At 31.9% G+C, this 21,806-nt stretch overlaps 1 protein-coding gene across 1 annotated transcript; it reads left to right on the top strand.

Moving 5' to 3' along the window:
- The first annotated feature begins 7,726 nt into the window (after positions 1–7,726).
- LOC121121166 (paladin) lies at positions 7,727–17,757 on the top strand. Its single transcript, XM_040716032.2, has 6 exons — positions 7,727–8,824; positions 9,160–9,455; positions 9,519–10,017; positions 11,534–11,629; positions 11,699–11,845; positions 17,114–17,757. The coding sequence occupies exons 1-6, from the start codon at positions 8,476–8,478 to the stop codon at positions 17,281–17,283; spliced, it is 1,557 nt and encodes a 518-aa protein (XP_040571966.1). The 5' UTR covers positions 7,727–8,475; the 3' UTR covers positions 17,284–17,757.
- Positions 17,758–21,806: the final 4,049 nt, after the last annotated feature.

The raw sequence follows: 21,806 nt of genomic DNA, 5'->3' as shown, positions 1-21,806 counted from the left end.
ACCCCTCCCATATTTATATGTAACAGCATCTATACTGAAAGTAATTACCCGGTATATGTGGCCCGTCAACACAAAACCAACCTAATATTTATACTCTTATTCGAATTACCCTTAATTTCAATCTATTAATTATTCTTATAAACCCTTTAGGTGTGACATAATTGACAGATTTTATTTGAATAGGGCCATATCCTGGTCAGTTTATCCCTCATTAATCAATTAAGGATTTTTAACAATAGTTAAAAGTGTCAAGTATCGTAGCTCATCCCACAAATTTGATTATAAGTTTATATATGGGTTAAGCATGTCAATGAGTATATCAGTATTAAAAAAATGGGATTTTATCCTTTTTTGATATTTTTCAAGATTATTTTTATGTTGGACGGTCGCAAATGTCAATTCCTAATTCAATAAATCTTTATAGGGGTATGTAAGTACAATCATTCAATATATATTTGATAACACAATCATAATAATCAAATCCATTTATTTAAAGCACACATTTTATTATGTAGTTCCATGAATCTCATTATTAATCTCTTTCTCTCTCTCTCTCTCTTCAATATTTCCCTTGTTATTATGATCAAAATTGATTTATGCATATGCTTTATTTTTCAGATCAGAATATCAATAAAAAAAGGTTTTCCAGCCTTTCTCTTTCTTCTTTTAAAAATCCATGGCTTTTGATAAATTGTAAGCCATAAATCAAGCATATCTATGTATTATGTAGTCGAGTATTTATGAAGCCTACATATGTATATGCACAAGTAGTCACGTTACACAACAAACTACTGAACAATATACAACAAAGTAGATATGCGATGTGTCAACATAAAACTATTTTGAACAAAAATCAAGGAAATAAGAAAAACATTATACCTCAAATATAGCGAGTGGTTCATTAAAATCTGAACACTTTGAATTTGAAACTTTAACAAGATATAATTTATTAATTAGGAATAGATGGTGAAGAAAAAGGAATATTCTAAGTAGATGTGTGTCTGAGCTCTCTTTATCGTTAATGTAGCCGTCCTTAGTGGCAATAATGGCTTCCAGGCAGCGGCAGAAAGCCTGGCACCCGCTGCAGATGGAGTCCTTTGTCATGGCCTCCCAGTGCTGGATGACAGTGGCTTTGAGGACCTTGGTATTTGGATGACAGAGGCTACAGGCCTTCTCCTCCACATTCACTCAAAAGTTGGAGTCGAAGAGTTTGGCCTCACAGCTGTAGTGGGGGTAAAAGTGTCAAAAAAGAGTTCAAAGAGTCTTATAACAGAGGAGATGGGATTTTTGTATTCCTGATGCCAAAAGATGCCTCTCCACCCTCACAAGACTCTTTCCAACCACTTTTTTGATAGCTCTATGGACAGTTTGGTGAGAAATCCTGAGATATCTTGCATGGACCCCCATGGATTAAAGATTATTGGCCTGGGCTGTTTTCTTTAACTCCTCTTGACACAGTTTGGCCTTTTTCTATTTCTCTCTCCAACGTTTCAGACTTGATGACAGCGTAGACGGTCGTCCAGGAGACGCTCAACTGCTTGGAGTGCACGTATGGAAGTTTGTCGATCACGTTCATGTGTCAATTTCTCGACTTGTACGTAAGCCATAGAGATCAGGTTTTTTGGTTTTTTTTACTAATTTTTATTGCTTTAATATTTCGAAATATGAATTAACTTAATCACTCAACCTGTATTAATTATTGAAATGTTCAAATTTCAATGGACCACCTTGTACATACATACAGCCTAATAAATCATAGACATATTTGAGTAAACTATGAGCTTATTACTAAGATTTTTGGTAGTAGTTAAGATATACAAGAATATTAGCTATAGTTCAGAACCTTTATTAAACATACTTACCTATATTGGCCCCGATATGTCTTATCTAAATAAAATCTATGAATTTCTCATTCTGTTATTGTGACAATCAATTGACGCTACTTTAAGGGTGTCATTTGCTACACACCCAAATGGTTAATAAAAATAATTTGTTGTTGTAAATTCTCCATTATTAGTCTATATCAATACAAAATATGTCATCTACACATAACTTTGAGAAAACCAATTTTTGCTTACTTTTGTGTTGACAAGCCACATACTTGACATGTTGTTGTTAAAGGGTTTATATTTCTAAAAGTGCATATGGAGTGAATCAGCAATAATCTCCCACAAAAAAAAAAAGAATAAAAAAAAATCACTTCATATATACATACAACCCAATACTTCATAAATATATTTGAGTACATTATAGCCATAGTATTCAAATTTGTGGAATGAGTTATCATACCCAATAATTTTTTCGATTCTTTAGAACATTTTTTTGATTTAAGATACTTATATTGACCCAGATATATCATTTTTCAAACACAATAACTCAATTTCTCATTATTTTATTAGGACAATTAATTTTGATTACTTTTAAAAGTGGAATTTGCGCGATACACCCAAAGCTTTAATAAGAAAAAATTGTTTATAGAAATTGATGATGATTTGTATAATAATACAAATGTAATCCACACTCATTTTTGAGAAAAATCATTTTATCTTACGGATGTTGCACACCGTTGTTCAAGGTTACATATTCGTGAAAGTGTATTTGTGGTACTTCAACATAAAACAATCTTGATCAAAAATCAAGAAAAGGAGATAATCCTCATTTATTTTTGACTTTATATATGTATACATACAGCCCAATGTCTCATAAACATATTTGAGTCAATTGTAGGCTTATAATAGCAATTAATGGAATGAGTTAATATACCCCAGAATTTTTGACATTGATCAAAACCTTTATTTCATTTCAATAACTTATATTGGCTGCAAAAAATTTCTCATTATTTTATTGTGACGATCAATTTTGGCTACTTTATGAGTGCAATCTGTGAAACTGAATCTGAATCTGTAAAGGCTTAATAAGAATAATTTGATGATGGCGATCATTCGACTAAGAATACACTCTACACTCAACTTTGAGAGAAATCTTTTTAATTGCTTTTGTATTGACGGGACACATATACTGATACTTGATTTATATATATATTGTCAGAGGTCTTAAATATCATCTGACAACCCCTTTGGAAGAAAAATATTGGGAAGGGGCTTGAAACTCCTAATCAATGCAATGGGTCCATTGTAACAAATAATCTCTGATTTGGGCAATTATTTCTGATAAAATGTCTTTGACGCAACGACTAATGTTACACCTCATTCAAATATGGGATCCCTCATGACTGGCATTACCAAGATACCCTGAGGATGTTATCCTTAAGACTTGTCTTTGATTTATATCTAAAGTTAATAAGCTTTGCTTGAAATATATCCTTTTCATTGTCTTTCAAATTTCATTTTGATACGCTTATTCAATAAAAAGTTAAATCGAAAATATTCATAGATATTTAATGCACCTTTTACTAAAAGTGGAACACGTCTTAATTATTTAGAGATAATACATCTGATCCCAGCACTTCTTGACATTGTTTTTGAGAGCGTTGATATTAGGTGTGCTGTAAAAGATGAGTGCTAAACAAAAAATCCTGCTGCCTGGCAAGTATATTTAAAAATGAATTAACTATGATGGAAATAAAGAACTTAGAACGATTATTTAACCCAACATATTCACTCAATATGTTGACGTCTCAATATTAACGCAGGATATGATTTAAAAAAATTGAAAAAAACTATTTTGATGGTCCTCATTTAAAATTTTGGACTTTAGAATCTGAGGTTTTTTTTATCGAAGCCAATCTAAATATATTTATGTTTAAAATTGCAAATTGAATTTTTGTTCGGACGTAACGAGTCAATTAAAAATACTACTATGCTCAACGAACCAAAAACAATTGTTAAACTAATTTAATCGATTATGACTAACTTAATTCCAGCCTGTTTTTATATTAACAAGTCACATATCTTTTTTTTATATATAAAAAAGATTTAATTACTTGGCCAAGAAATTGTCCATAAGAATAAAGGATGTTTAATGACCTTATACGGACATTAATAGATTGATTAGATAAGGGAGTTATTTGTTTGACATTATCATAAATTATATTATTAGATGTGTAGATTGAAAGGGCCAATTAATTATGGTTACGAATTGGGTAATTGAGTGATAAGTCAATTTGATTTCAGAGGCAATCTCTTTTTGTGTTAACCAAACAATATTTTTTTCTTAGAATAATTGTAAACAACAATCCAACTATTAGTCCATATTGGACATATGGACTAGGAGCATCAGCACTAGGAAATAATACACAGCGTGGTCCAAATAAATTGGGAAACTCTTTAAAGGCTTATAACGAACGAATTAGATGGTTGTAGAACCATAAATTATTTATTATTTATAACTTACATTTAATGACATACAATGATTCATAATGAGATTCGCCTCTCTTGATAACCTCGGCCTCATTGAGCCGGAAGTTTTTGTCATGCCCGAGCAACCTGGTAAGTATCCAGCTTTACCATTTTACTTCTTCAGGGCTCCACAGACGAATGATAGTTGGCACAAGCCTCATTTTCGACCCTCCCTCAGACATAGAAATCGCATAGATTCAGGTGCAGGCTGTTTGCAGGACAAAATTATGGAGTCAAAATGTGAGGACATTTTGTGGCAAAGACATCCTGCGCTTTTTTGGCCTTTTGAGTAGGTGCACTGTCTTATTGGAAGGTGTAATTTCTTCCTTGGGCTAAAACCAGTGCAAAACCAGGGTCAGTACATTGGTAAAACTGATTCCACACGAGATAAGGTATGTTGTCAATTTTTTTGTTATTTCATGAAATTTAGGACAGCTACGTCTTGTAAGTATTACTACTCTATTCGAACTTCCCACGCCTTAATTCTACTCTCACAGAACTAATGTATCAGTTTTGGTTTGTTTCAGTTTAATTTTTTAAGTGAAATGCAAATTCATGAATTGGAAAAAGGTGAAGCAAAGAAGAACGTGGTAAGAATGGTCTTATGCCTTTTGGCTGTTACTTTTCGGAAGAAAGGTTGTGTGGTACAATATAGGTCAGAAAGTGTTGTGTGGTATACTTCCGAGAAAAAAAAGCGTACAAGGACAGAAAAAGAGTATGCACATAAAACATAATCAGCACGAAACTTCTTAAAAATTAAAGTTAAAAAGCACGACCCATTTTCAATGTCAATTTTTAATATTAGCCACAAATTTGATTTTAATTTATTGAAATTTTTTGGCATTTATTTTTAACCCTCAAAATTATATGTTAATGTTTTCTAATCAATGTGTTAATTAATTAACTATATATGCTCTGTTTTGCTTAGAAAGGCAAAGAGGTAAAAAAATACATTATATTTCAGTTTATTAAGGAAAACCTTCTTAAAATGTATAAATTCTGACAAACATACAAATTGACGGTACTAAAAAGAAACTACCTGACTCAGTAATATAATTGATAAATGGCTAGGCTTTATATATCCCCTCAAGTTAGTTCCTGTGGGAAGTGCAAGTATTTTATAACATGTTTGATTTGTCAATTATAAATTATGTAATTTTGTATCAAAATGACCTCTCTATGTTGAAGGGGGTATAAGGCCGTCCATCTAGCTTTAAAAAGATCAAAACCATCGAGAATAAGTCGAAATCTGCCTGTGAATAATCTTCAAATTCCATGCTATCGGCTACATGCGACGACCTCGACGAGTGAACCATTCTTAAATCGTACACAGTTGTAAGGAATAGTTTGGAGGCTATCATAGTGACTAGAAGTGGTCATTTTGTGGGCAGATACATGGTTTAATCTATTATGGATTGTTGTTTTCATTTTTTATTTGGTAAAAAATTTAGACAAATCCCACAATGCGAGTTATTCGTGATTGAATATGTTTTAAAGCATATGATGAACTCTGGAGGAAAGGTCACCCTTAAAAAAATAAAATTTAAAGAAACAGCAACCTTCAACACCCTAAAGTAATATTCTCATACAGTCTTCTCTCCTAGTATTTGGAGTGGCCTTCCTTGGATATGAGAAGGATTTTTTGAATGGAACGCAAAATTGAACAGAATTTCATGGAACTTGCATTCCATGAACGGAATGGAATATTTTTTTGGAACATTGAGCGCTAAAAATCAGATTTTAGCGTTTCGTACCAATATTACTTAAGTTTATATATATTTCCTAGTATTTTAAATATGATTTAAGCGTCTCATAAAGCAAAGACGAACGCTTGGGAGACCTATTTGGTGGAAGTGGCACAGGGGGGGGGGCGGAACTGAGTGGGCATTTTTTGAAGACTCTTATCGAACATGAAAGTTTTTAGTCCTCTACCCTAACTCGAAAATATGACCTTGATCCATTCAGTAATTCCTAATCATGGGGCTAAGGCTAATAATTTGGCCGCGAATGTAAGCAAATGGGCCACTAAAAATAATAAATTCTGCTGTCGTGTGTTGCTATAGCCTCAGTATAGTCTTGCTGGAACACATAGTTTCCCAATGGTTAGTTTGACTACACCCAGGTCAAGGCCGCCTTCAAGGAGGACATTAGGGTACTCCTTGGTCCCGATTTTAATGTATTTATGGAACCAATACTTGAGTATCCTCTTCCATTTGGATAACACAATTTGGTATCAGGAAAATAATGTTTCATTTCCGAATCTTTAGTATTATTAATTACTCGTATTTAGCTATTTATTACTTTTCTAAGATATGAAAAAAAAAATATTAAATATATCCGTCAAAATACAAAAAAAAAAGACCATTTGAATTTATGACTTGAGTCTTATAATTTTATAAAATATCCAAATAAAATCAGTTATGATAAAAATGCTCAAAAACTGAGAAGAAACAAATTGAGCACAAACTGAACGTAAGCAAACTTGTTCTAGCGTATGAAGTCGGTGTTGGAATTGTTATTTTAGGGAGTAAGTTTTGTAAATATAATGCATGTTGTCTCATAGGATCAAAGAAAGCTCCCCTTTGGAAAATTTGATTGGGGAAAAGCTCGCCGGATAGAGGAATTGCGATCTATTTTATCAATTGTAATTCTTAGAAATTTAAAGCAAATTGGTATTTTTAAATATTATTTAAAATAATAAAGAATCAGCACCAGGAATTTGTTATTAGCATTGAATCGGCATCATAATTTTTTTTTAATCGTCCCATCACTAGTTGATATTGCTCCCTCGGAACTCTATTCCAAGAGGAGCTAACGAATACATGGAAATGATCAAATTATTCCACACCATTTTATATATTTTTTTAATGCGAATAAAAAGGGTGATATTTAGAAAACAATTCTTTAAGGAATTTTAATGCATAGTAAAACGGGGCTAAAAACAAAATAATCAGAAGGAATTGAATTTTCCTTACACTGCTTTTGACAAACAAATACTTTCTGCAAATTTCCACCATATGTATACTAATAAGTAAATTCAAGCAATGATCTTGAATAACATACATATATATGTACATATTTATTTTTTTAATATTAATACAGGAGCAAGCCAACTTACATTTGATGGAAATAAATTGTTTATTTATTTTAAAAAATGTTTCCCTTAAACAATTGAATGATTGTCAAGTACTGAATTAGGATTTTCTGAAAGAAATCCGAGCACGCACAGCGTTTTCGAAAGAAAGAAAAAAAATCACTAATTGACTTGCCTGAAAGGACTTGAGGTCAATTGTATTCTTGAACTTATTTGTCTGTTCTATGAATATAAGGATATATCAATAAATAAAAATTGTTGCATTGGCCAAGAAGAGTGTCCAACACTATTTTGAGACGCACTTATCCTTCTCTCTTATCCTATTTTACTATAGATTGTTACTTGAATATGTTTTTGTCATACTAGGATAGTGGAAAAAATGAGTGCAAGGACAAATTTGACTTTTTTTTTTATTATTATTATTTTTGCATTCCTTTACTCTATATCATTATTCCTTTCAATTTTTTTAAGGATCCTTCAAAAGTTGTAGTGTAGTATTCCTCTTCAATGAAAATAATCCTTGAAGAGTGGAATTGATTTTAAGGAGAGTAAAACAGCAAAAAAAAAAATATTATCTAATTGTTCTTGAAATAATTAAGGGAGAGAGCGAGAGATAAAAAGGGTGAATTAATTAGAGAAATACTTAAATAGATGCTAGAAATCTTATTAGAGTAAGTCACTTTTTTCACACTACAGATCTGCTTTCTTTATTTCATTCTTTCTTATTTTCTTCTTCTCTCCTCCTCTGACACACGACCTATGTTCACGCAGCAACATGTCGTCTTCTTCTTCGCATTGTATACCCATCATCTTCTTATTGTTGTTAGAGGTCGTGTCAGGGCGGGCGCTGACTTCTTGACTTGATTCCAATAACCTTACTTTACTTGGCTCCTTGTTTCAATCCAACATATCGCAGTGGGGCTATAACTTTTCTAAGGAATAGTTATTTGGTATTCGTTCGTTGTTTTTTCTTTTTGTTCTTCTCAGTTAGTTTAAACTTTTTGTTTTGATTCAATAATAATTATGGGAGAGGAAGACCCTAAGGCTCCTGAGAGCAAAAAGAATCCCGAAGTATGGAAGGCCGTTGCCATGGCTGACCACTTTGAGAAAATTCAAAAGCTACCTGACAAAATTGATGGTGTTCCCAATTTCCGTCGTGTCCCTGGCTACAAAGTCTACTGCTGTGGACAGCCTACCAAGGATGGATTCGATAAGGCCATCGAAAAGGTCTGTGGGGATAAGTATCCCAAGGATGGCAAGATTGTCTGGATCAACATGAGACAAGAGGCCATCATTTATGTCAACGGAAACCCCGTCTGTGCTCGTCCACCAAACAAGATTGGAGAGTATGCTGAGCTTGGAAACGTTACTCGTAAGGATATGCCATTTTTATTATTATTATTACTCCATCAGTAGTGTTACGGGGGGAGGGAGAAAGTCAGTTGTCAAAATAAAAAAAGATGGATTCAGCAAGAACGACAACAAAAATGAAAGTTGTAAGGATATTCAAACGTTGTTTTTTTTTTTTTTTTTTTTTTGAGTAATTCCATATATTGGCAACACCTCAATACTAAAGCTATTATCATTGCGTTATGCATCATTAGAAGCATACAATTCTATGAATAACCCTCCCGACCTCAAGGTCAAATTCTTCCTCATCCTTAAAAGAATACTCTCTCTCAATTTGCTCACTTACTAATATTGCAGGTGATTCTGTCAAAGCTGATGAAGAGGAGTTCCAAAAAGTATTGGAGTCTCGTATGAAGAACAACGGCGGAAAACTTACGATCGTCGATGTTTCCAAGAAGGAGAGCGAGGTTGAGGTCAAGGAGCTCATCACCTTGTCCAAGGTGATGGAGTCTCTCAAGGAGAAGTATCCTGGACTCACTCACAACCGTATCCCTGTTTGCAACTCTGCTGCTCCTCTCGAAAAGGACTTTGACACCATTTGCAATGCTCTCCTTGGAAGCAACGTGAATGCCCCCGTGATTGTCAACTGTCAAGTAAGAGTTATTTTGTCTTCATCATGGTGTGATATAACTCAATAAATATCCGTCTATCTTTAGGTCGGTTTAAGCAGATCCACAACTGGCTGTGTCTGTACCTGTATTTTCAGAGAGTTTCAACTTTCTGCTTCCTATGAGGGACTCATTGAAACAGTTCCCGGTGTGAACCTTGAGCTTCTCAAGATGGACAAGTACGAAATCGACAAGACCAAAGACGCTCTCTTCAGAGGTGAATTCGAAGTCGTCAAAGAGCTTCTTGCTGCCTTTGAGGATGGACCAGCCTCAAAGAGAGAATGTGATAAAATCATCGATCGCAATGGCCCCAAGCCTCTTGGAACTGGTATTAAGCAGTTGAGAGAGAATATTGCTGAGTCCAAATTGTCCTATGAGATTATGGATGACGCAGCTCAAGCCTTCCTTAAAACCAAAATCATGGACAACATTCAGAAATACTTTTACTTGATTTGTTTCACTGGATACCTCAGAGATCAGGGACGGATTGCAGTGGATGGGATTTCTGAAGATGAAAAAAAGGATTTCTCTCTTGCTGGAGGAAAGGGTAGGTCCATTTTTTTTTTTTTTTTCCCCATAAGCAGTCAAAAGCATATTTTGCACACTAGAAGCAACCTTCTTATATTTTTATTCGTACAAAACGTACTTGAATCATTGCTTTCCTTAGCTTTTAAAAATAATATAAAAAAGTAGAACAAAAAGAAAAGAAAAATTGGCAAGGAAATTTTTTGACTCTAATTATGTCCTCTTTCGGCTTTCTATTACATATTTATCAAAGTATTTTTATTCATTTCAAATCATTGATGAAACATTTTTTTATTTGATTGTTACATATAATACTTCTCAATCACACGTACTCAATACAATGAACATATCCATCTATCAACATAAAAACAATCTTAAGCAAAAATCAAATAAAGGAGAAATGTCTAATGTACTTTTTACAGCTTAGAGATATTTTGGTCAATTATAGGCACTATATTCCAAATTTCGGAAGTAGTTGATACACCCAGGAGTATTAACCATATGCTAAAGCCTTCATTTGATTAATGACAATTAATTTGACCCCCATATGACCCCTTTCAAAAGTATAAAAACTATTACTTTCTAATTATTTGATAGTGACGATGTAGTTTTCTTTCTTTAAGTACAGTTTTTGGCACAGCCAAAGGTTTAAAAACTAATTTGTTCATAAGAATGAAACACAAGTGTAGTCCTATAAATATTATTCAAACATGCTTTTGTGTTGAGGGCTTCTCAATATGTATGGTCAAAATTCTTTTTTGACCTTCCTCGAATAAACAAATATGTATATACAGATATCAATATTTTGTGAAAGTAAACTTATTTTTTTGCTCCAAAAAAGTATACGAGAACAAAAGTTTTTTGTTTTTTTATATAAAGCCCTTCAAAATTACTTATATGTGATACATCAACATAAAAACAATCTTGAACAAAACAAGAAAACGAGAAAATTCCAATTTATTTGTGTAACTCATAAATAAAAACATATATATGTGATACTCAATAATTTTAGCTATAGTTTAGAGTTTTTATTTGATTTGAAAGAAGATATGGGGCCCAATATGGTCCTTTTCAAATAAAGTCAATCAATTTCTCCACACAAAGACAATCTTGAATAATAATCATGAAACGGAGAATTTATTCATTTTAAAATTATATTTTTTTACATCATATACTAAATAGTTTGCTCACATATTTGGGTCAGTTATGGATTGTCTATTGAAACTTATGGGGTGAGTTGAGGTATCCAAGAATTTTGTCTATAATTAAGAGTCTTTATTTTAGTTGAAAAACGTAATTTAGCCCCAATATTGTCTTTCAAGTCTAATCAATAATTTATCATTCTTTTATTTTGGCTACTTTAAGAGTACATTTGGGACTCATGGAAAGGGGTCATAGGAATAAATTGTTAATAAAAATTGAAAATCATTCATATAAGAATACAAATGTAATCCACAATCAATTTTGAGAAACATCATCCGTGTTTTTTTTTTTGTGTTGACGGGCCACATTAATATAATAAATATATCCTCTTCTAGTTTCTGCTCCAACTGAGAACGTAAAGCTCGTTAAAACATTCCAAACCTGGATGGATGAGCACGTTAACTTCAGAACCATCTGTGTTGAAGGAAAAGGTATATTAAAAAAACTCAAGTATTTTTTCTACATATGAAGAAAACCACCACAACCTTTTCATTCCTCAGGTAAATTACAATGGGAAAGAGATATCCCTCAAGATGCTCTTGACAACCTTCAAAACTTGGCCAAGAGTGACTTCAAGAAAAACTTGGGCAAAATCATTCACGACATCTACCTAACGGGTCACAACCTCTTCAAGGACATGCCTCAAGGTAAGTAAATACCTCTGTTGTCACGATACCAATATTTTGTACCAATAATGGTATTTGAATACTTATTCGACTAAAATATTTCTTAAAAAAGTCAATCAGGGCCACAAACACTTACAAAGTCTGGGTGTCCTGTGTGGCTCAGTCCTAAAAACTAATAACGTTCGGTCCCGCACGACGTCACTCAACTTTATTTCTTCTCTGTTTAATCAGTTCTAGTTTGACATTCCTACAGATCATTCCTAAGACTTTGCTGGACTAGGTCAAATATATAAGAACCAACATAATATTACTTACAGGGGTGTTTGCTGCATTTTTGTTGCGTCTGAAGGTCATCCTCATAAATTTGAAACTTTCTTATTAAAAAAAGAAATTTTTATTATTGATTTTTTTTTTGTTATAAAAGAACATTTTTATAGTTGCTTTTTTCTAGAGGACAGTTTGGGATCTTATGTCATTCAATGGCTCAATTTTTTTAAACGATATAACGGTGCCTAAAGTATGGGATACTTCATTTATTATAATACAGTTATAAAATGAGTAAGTATCCCAGTACATCTATAATACCGGTACACCGGAAACTTAAGTATATCTATATAGTATACATTAAAGTGCGGTGATACAATTGGTATGTACATTTAGGATTTTGTACAAGTTGTAACTTGTGCAATCGGATTAAAGAGTGTTCTTCACATTACTTCCTATATATTTAATAACTAAAAAGAATAAATTTTTTTGACAAATAATCTATACTGATTTTTCCCGGGCAGAACTCTTTGTACATATCCAAAAGTTTTTTTGCTTTTTTTAATTCATGGAATGTCTTCTGGCTATTATTTAGAACCCTTGTTTGATTTGTGATACTTAATAAGGAGGCCCCTTCAACCATACAATCTATCAATTCCTAATTAGTTCATTGTGATGATGAGCTCTTCACACATTTAATTACTGTAGCCAACTCACACAGAGGACTATTCAGAATAATTTATTGATAGGAATTGGATTTCAAATGGAGTATAGACTCAGTTTTGGGGGAAAAATTAGGTTTCTTTTCTGTTAACGGATTGCAAATAAAAAGAAATTATTTGAGGGCTATCATACGTCTATAGACCATTTATTTCTAGGAACTTAACAACTCTCCCTTTCACAATGAAGAGGTTATGTTATTTATAATAAGCCCTGTTTATGGGAGCGAATATATATTGATACATTTAATTTTGGAAGCATGGAAATTACTTCAGGGCATTTTATCTCCCACAAACAACACACATTATTTTTGTTCAGACACCTTCTTTATTTTGACATGGAGGGTTGTTGAGGATTGTAAATTATAATATGCAAAGTTCTTAGAAATAAATTGCGTATACACATATGATGTATGTGGTAATTCACCTTTAGGTATACCTTTATTGTTGAGGCCTTCAGAGTGTGAATAAAAGGAATTATTCAAAGAATGCAAAGAAAAATCTGCCTTTCACTCCTTCTTTAAAAAGTGGATGAATAACAACTTCCCTCTCGCCCCCTCCCCCAACTCTATCAAAAACGAATAAATACATTGAGTAACTACATAAAAACATTTTATTTGACCGTTTTCTTAAGAAAATAGATAAATAAAAAATTAGAGAAGCCTTTGATTTATTTAAGTCTCTTTTTCTACCGATTCAAAAAAAAAATATATGTCACAAATTCTCTTTTTATAAGGAATTTATTTGACTTACGAAAGATCTCATTTCCTATATAAAGAATGGATATGAATAGGCGTTATAGTTAATTGTAGATTAATTTTGATGTCCCGTCCTAAATTTTAAGAAACAACCGAATCGGACGCAAAATCCGTCCCATGATGCAATGTTTACTAAATGACGTCATTATATCCGTCAGTGACGTAATCATTAATTCATCGTAACTCATTATAATGGGAATAATATACACTTTAATTAGGCCTAAAGTAAGCAAAAATAGTGGCAAACTATTCTCGTGCTTGAAAGATACAAAAACTTTAGAAAGGTCATTCAAATTCTCAATTGAGGTACTTTACACTAAATTAGAGATGTTCAAAATATGATCAGTTAGAAGACGACATATCAACAGAGAGATATCACTATAAACTATAGAGCCCCTTGCTCTCTAATACGTATCAAAACAGGGAGGAATATTTAATACGAGCGTGTATACTAAAGGGTCCTCTAGAATTTGGGACATTTTTAGGACAAATAAAAGGAGGTTGACGTTCCGTAGGACAAGATAGAAAAATACATAGAGATAACATAGGGATTTCGATGGACAGTTTGCCATAGATAGGCTGTAGTAGATTAAAATCTTCAATCTACAGCAATGAAAGTCAGCTATGTCAAAGGGTAGAGCAAGGATAGAGTAATATCTTGAGATACAAGTGGCCCAACATAATACTTTTTATTAAAATACGAGCTCAACCAGACTTGTCAAGGGATTCACTTTCAGCTCAATATATATTTTTAGTTACTTCTTTCGGGAAAAATTGATTTTACTTGCGAGCTCAGGAATGAGTTAAACTTGTATGTCTAAGTATTACTATATATGATTTTATAGCTGAAATGATGGGTGTATTATAATTTTAACATGACCTAAAGGAAATAAGTAGATTGGTCTATGTTTTATTACACCATCAGAGTTGAATATCATTTCCACATTTGGAATTGCCGATATTTATAAATGGGAGAAAAACAAAGAAATGTGACGTTATATTATACCCCTTTTGTCAGCTGAAAACTTTGCTCAATCATTCGCCCATCTTGTCACCTCTATGGTCCCAGTTATTAAATACATATCTAGCCCTTGTAAATAGAATAAAAAATTTACATAATTCGAAGTTTTTACACTTAATTTACTCTGCTATTTTTTTTTTTTTTTTTTTTTTTTTTCTGAGGATCGTCATAACTCATAATTTAACCAAGTTGTTTCTTAAATATGTATATTTTTTAACAAAACTTTTTCTTCTTTTTTTCGTTCTTTGAGGGGAAAGAGATGAAGGCTTTTTATGTATACATATATAAATATACCCAGAGCTTACCTATCCAAATATTTCATTCAAAAAGTTTTTCGTATACATAATAATGAAGGAGGCTCGTAAATTATAGTGTCTTTGATGATGGAAAAACTTTATGTACATAAAAAAATTTCTCCTTTCTTTCAATAATGTATTAAACATTTCGGAGAATTTAAATACAATTAATATTTAATAAAATCTCATAATTGTCAAAGTTCTCCATAAGATTAAAACTTCTGTTTTGAAGTACAGACTTATATACTTTAGGGTTGCAAAATAAATGCAAGCTGTAATTATATCGTGAAAATTAATCAGAAAACTAGATTTTTTTGATTTATTGAGTTGAAATCAAAGTTTGTCACTTGTTACGATTGATCAAAATTCAATATACAATGTTAAACTTAGAAATTGACTGGTTTTTTTTGTTTTGCTTTTAAACGTGACTTCTAAGTACTTAAGTGTTTTAAACGAGGAACATCGTGAAGGAGCTCAGAGCCTACCCTATAACAAACGTATACCAAATAAACAATATTTACCGGATATAAGGGTGCATAATGGGCTGTAAGAAATCATATGATCCTTTGTTATGAAGTAAAATCGCCAGAAAAGGAAAAACCATATTTACTCAATTTCTTTGTTTTCATCCTAGTCAGCTGTTATGTTGACATATCATATATGTGAAATGTACGTAAATTAAAGTGATTCTTAAATTTGTTTTTTTTTTTTGTTTTTTTTTAGCCAAAAAAGGTTCTATATAATAAAGAAATAAAAGTTTCAAGTCATCCATGCTTAGAGGTTGTCCGCATTGCCTTCAAAGTTTCTAAATTTTATCATCTTCTGACAAAAATAGTCTTCTTACCTACAAGGCTCTCATAATATGTGTACTGTACCATGATATAATATGTGGTATAGAACGATTCTTGATATACGATATCGATACTTCACAAAGTAGATATTATATGATATGCCTATCTGATAATTTTTATGACTTTGAATCAAAATATTTGCTTATACAAGTTACAGCTTGTGCAAGTTTAAAGGAGGAGCTAATTATTACATGCCGAATGGACTCATTTTTCTTTTTCTAATAAAAAAGTTATACAACATTTGAAGAAGTGAAAATGCGTAAATTTTATATCGTTTAATGATACGATATTACAAGTTACAAATAGGATATAATAACTTAAATATACAGAATTTTCCTTTACCTACGCACAGATTTTCATCTGTAGTATTTAAGTGGGATCGAATGCATCTCTAGAAACTTTTTCTATATATTTATGATATATTACAAATCAACATATAAAAATTTGAGCGAAATTGAAAATGGACATCTTTGATTTTTTTTTTTTTAAGTACAAAATATTGTCCTTGTGACGTTATGCGTAAAAGCTCATTTTGTTTGCTTATAAAATAAAATATAACAAAAGAATAAAACAATTATCTATTAAATGGTTTTTAAAATAGGCAATACCTTTAAAAGCATTCAAAATACAGCGATTTAAAAATAGGGTACGTAGCGTAGAAGCCTCTAAATCCTGATTCAGAAGATAAAAAAGCTGAATTTTTGGATTTTAAGTTTTTAACTAATGTTAATATGTTCCAAATTTGAAAAAAAAATAGGAAAATGGTGCTGGTTTTGTGTGATTGATTTGGCTTGGAAGGATCCTTACACAGCTTTATCCTCACAGCCTTAAAAATGCGCACATTTTCACTGCTCTGCATTGTTGTAGAACGTATAGCGTAGTACACTCTGTTTCCTTTATGTATAACATAAAATCATTTTTTTATGAAAAACATTTTTGAAAGTAAAAATACTTATACAAAGTTATACATTTTAATCAACATGATTTATTCTTGAGGTTGTTTGATTTCACAATTAACATTGGGTATATCTCATTATCAAGCTCAAACATCCGTATTCCTTTATTTTTAACAAAAAAAAAACATTTTTTAAATATGTCCCCCAACATTTCGAGAAGGAAAAAAAAACAAAAACAAATTTACGACCCACTCCAAACACACATAGGGATTGAGAAGGAGATTTGGAGAGAGGGAGGGAACATTGTTTAATGGCTTGAAGCAAATCCATAGAGGTGGAAAATGTAATTACTTGGATTTTTCATTACACATATAAACATGAATCGTGATATCAAATTATTTAATAAGAATTAAAAAATACTTTCCTTGCTAAAATATATATCTCTTTTTTTTTTAATTACTAAATCTTTTACTTTTCTTTTCAGGTGATCACAAGAAGCGTGCCAAGTACAGATTTGCTTCCAAGACTCTAATGAGAATCTTACCCGAAGAATTGAAAAAGGATATCGAGGCCCTCATTGCTAACAAGACCATGACATTGGATTTGTACGAAATCTTGGGTCAATGCACCTGGGGTCAAGGAAAGTCCCTTTAAGTGACCTTTTCAGCTGTTGATATTTTTTACTATAACTACTACTACTTCAACCACAACACTTGTAATATTTTTTTTTAATATGATGATGCCTTGCAATCATTCAGAACATTCGAACAAGAAGATAATACCAAAAAAACAAAACAAATGATCAGTGTTCACGAATTTTGACTATTTTTTTAATATTATTTTTTTTTTTTTTTTTGTCATCTTGAAGTGAGAAGAAGGGAAAATTATAGAATATTCAAAAGACCATCAACATATTTTGTAATATGGAAAATAATATTTGTAATATAAAAAAACAATGAGAAATTTAGCTTACAATCTGTTTGAATGTGTTAAAAAGAAAATGTTATGGAATTGATGTTATTTCTAAGCCAAATGTTGAAAAAAAATAATTATAATAAATATAAAAAAATTATATATATATATATATGAATGGATTTACTAAATATATATCATATTTTTAAAAATAAATCAGTCAAATTATCACTATTCAATCATAATAATAATATTAATCCGATAGAATAAAAAAGAGGAGAAACGCGAGCCATTCCAGAGATTAATTTACTTTACTGGGTAGTACATTGAAATCTGAACACCTACAAATTCAATAATTAATGAAGGTTTAGAGATTGAAATTAATTCATATTTCGATATATTAAAGTATAAACAATATTTTACAAAACAAAACAAACTTGAGCAACAAAATGACACTTGAACGTTATTTGCGAATTTCTATTCGCGCACTCCATGCAGTTTGGCATCTCCAGAACCACTGTCTGGGTCGTCAGCAAGTTCGAAATGTTGGAGAGAGAGAAGAACTCTGTCTAAAAAGCCAAACTGGAACCCAAAGAAGTTAAAGAAAACAGCCCAGGTCTATCCCTTCAAGTCCATGCGGGTCCACACATGAGATCTTGGGATTTCAAACCAGACTGTCGAGAGAGCTATCAAAAAATGAGTTCAAAGAGCCTAATGAGGATGGAGATAAACCCGTCTCCTCCTTTGCAATACTCTTTTGAATGAGTGTTTTAAGTTCTTTTGAACCCTTTTTTGACACTTTTGCCCCACCCCTACAGGCCTGATGCCAAGATCCCTTGACTATACCGTTGGGGTACATGTCGTCGGGAAGGACTGTAGTGTCCGTCATCCAAACACCGAGGCCCTCAAAGCCCCTGTCAGCCAGAACTGACACGCCATGACAGAGGACTACATCTGCACCGCAACCCAAAAACCCTCATTGCCGCTAAGAGGGACTAGATTAATGTGTAAGAGAGCTGATACACATATCTATTTATAATATTAGTTTTATTGAAATTCTATTGTTAATTAATAAATTATATATTGTTGAAGTTTAAAATTCAAACTGTTCAGATTTTAATGGACCACTCGGTAATGCAAGAAAACTAACTATTTGAAAAATAACAGGATGAAGGGGAAAGAAATAAGTCAAATATTGCTCTAAAAACGTCAATCAAATTTAACAATATGTGAATATAGAAAGGGAAAGAGGTTTTGTGAAGAGAACCTATTTTGAAATGTTGCGTGATTTAAGATTGTTATCCTTAGAGTTGAAAAATCCTAAGAACAAAACGAAAAATGAAATGGTGGCACCGGAACCCTTTGGCCCACTTTTCAAAAATAAAAAAGATTTATTTTGTATAAGAAATTGTAAATCTCATAATTTTGTTATAAACCATTTAAATTTTATTGTTAAAATTGAATGCAAGCTCCCCTGATGAGGCCATCATTATATAATTTGTCATGACATCTATACTTCTTTCAAAACATTCCTCAAATTGTCATGGTTACCATGTTGATTTTCGGTTTTGTTTTTTAACATGTCCCAAATAGACTCAATTTTCATCACTGTGTATAAATGTCTTTGTCAATGGAGGATAGGAAAGAAAAATGGAGTTTTTATATATATTTCTCTCTTTCTCTTTTGTTCTATATCTATAAAAATTAGTGCTGGCTTGCCATCTAAAAATCCAAGACCGGTCTGAAACAGTTATAATTATTAATGGACCAAACTAATTTGTCCTTTTAGAAAGAAAAATTCGCTCTAATTCGGTCAGATTTATAATTCGTTCTAGATCAATTCTATAGATGAACTCTTAAGGACGTGAGTTATGTTGTGTAATTGTGAATATCGCCTTACAATATGTCAAATGAAGTTAAAAGTGTCGCATCAATAATGTTTATAAAACTAATAAATCTGGAGTGGGGGAAAACCGGTCTATCGATTGAGAATTTATAAAATTGGTGAATAAATTGAGACTGAGAAAAAATCAGTCTGTGTATTGAGATCAAACAAAAACGCTCAATCAATTGAGACCTTAAAAATTCGTATATATATATATATAGACCAAACGGAATGGGTCTACATATAGAAACCGAAAAAATGGGTCCATAAATTGAGACAAAAAACCTCTGTCTATATATTAAGATCGAAAAAAAATCATTCCATATATTGAGCAAGAATTAAGTCAGTCCATAGATTGAGGCACAAAAAATTGGCCCAAAGATTGAAACAGAAACAAATCGGACCTTAAATTGTAACCGAAAAAAATTGGTCCATAGATTAATACAAAAAAACTTTGTCAATATATGGAGATAAAAAAATCATTCTATAGATTGAGACCGAATCAAATTAGTCTATATATGTACACAGAAAAAATTTGGTCCTTAAATGCAGACAAAAAAAAACCCTCTGTCTATTTATTGAGATCGAAAAAAACCATTCGATAGATTGAAAAAGAATAAAATTGGTATATTTATTGAGAGCAGTAAAATTGGTCCATTGATTGAGGCAGAAAATAATTGGACGAAAGATTAAGATAGAAACAAATCAGACCTTAAATTAAGATCGAAAAAAATGGTTCCATAGATTGAGACAGAAAAACATATGTCAATATATTCAGATCGAAAAAAATCATTCCATCGCTTAAGAGACAAAATAAAATTGCTCCAAAAATTACGATAGAAAAAAATACCATTGAAAACTTGGTCTAAATGAATTGTTGATGACGTCATTTGTACTTCAAAATTATAAAGAAGTACCTACGATGGCGTTGTATCAAGTTAAATGTATTGCGTAAATCATATTTACACAACTTAATAATTAGGAGTAGGAAGAAAATCGGTCCATCGATTGATAACAAAAGAAATCGATCCATCAATTGTTAAGGAAAGAAATCGTTCTAGGCTTAGATTGAGACAGAAAAAAATTATACATAGATGTAAACCAAAAAATAATCATTCCACGATTTGAATGCGATTAAATTTGATTGATATTCTAAAATGGCGGTCTGGGCCAAAATATAGATCCAAATCGGTGTTTCGACAATAGTAGTAATATCTTAGTTTTTTATTTGACAAATAGTTTATCTTTTTTATTTTCTGAAACTTCCTTCTTTATCGTTATTTTCCTAAGGATTTTTCTTCTTACTTGCAATCATATGAGTATATTTTCTCACTTTCTTAAAGCCCACTCCCTAAACTATTGAAGGAAGAAAGGAAAGGTATTGTAGCATAAAATTATTTGTACACAAAATACGTAAAAAAAGTTGATTGTCATCAAATAAAAGAGAAAATACTTCAATGGTGTTTGAAGTCCCTCCCTCTCAAAAATACGAAATACATTGTTTGGAATATTTTTCTTTGCAGCTTGCTATTAATTGTCCAAGTCTTGAAGTGATATACAGGAAATTATTTGTCTCCTTTAAAAATTGTTAGAGGAGCAGTCTCATATTTACATTAAGGTTATGGTAATTTGTAGATAAAAATACAGTTTAGCGATTAACTAAGAAAAACAGTTTGTAAGTGCCCTATTTCCTTTGTTGGTCATTTTCAAACGGAAACCCGGAGCACCTTTAATTACATCCTGAATAATAAGGAAAGCATTTAACTCTGTAATTTAAATTTAAAGTGAAAAGTTGACCCTTAGCTTTAAGTTAGTTGCTCAAATTTTAATTCAAAACCAGTATTTACAATGAAGGAGACCCGGAAGAACACCATCATTGACTTTAGTTGTGCAAGACACAACCGTAGGGCTACCATTAAAAATCCCTTCATTTCCCCACCATAAATGTATAAAGTTTAGAGTGCTTACTCTCTAGAATCACGAGGATCAAATATTTTTATAACAAATTATCTAAAATATACATAATTCAGTCAAGATCACTTGGAACTTTTTTCCCCTGCAATTCGCTCAGCCAACGGGCATAATAATAATCCTTGGGTCAGACAGTTTTCCTACGCTTATAAAAGATTGAATATCCAACATGAGATTAAAGCAGGAACGAGAAGAAATTGCTTTAGTCAAGATAACACCACCTTTCCATTTTCCCAGCGAAACAAAGGAAGATGCCAGATAAATATGGATAGCAACCATATGGAATTTATTCGTAAAATGGCTTAATTGATAAAGCCCCCTTGCAGATCGACTATGACTAAAGCAACTACACATGCTTCATCCTAATTCTTGCTTAGCCATTTTGGACTATCAAAGAGTGGGCATCCCT

This window comes from Lepeophtheirus salmonis, chromosome 7 (genome assembly GCF_016086655.4).
Source record: "Lepeophtheirus salmonis chromosome 7, UVic_Lsal_1.4, whole genome shotgun sequence".
NCBI classification, from domain to species: Eukaryota; Metazoa; Arthropoda; class Copepoda; order Siphonostomatoida; family Caligidae; genus Lepeophtheirus; species Lepeophtheirus salmonis.
This window is presented reverse-complemented; position numbering and strand designations above follow the sequence as displayed.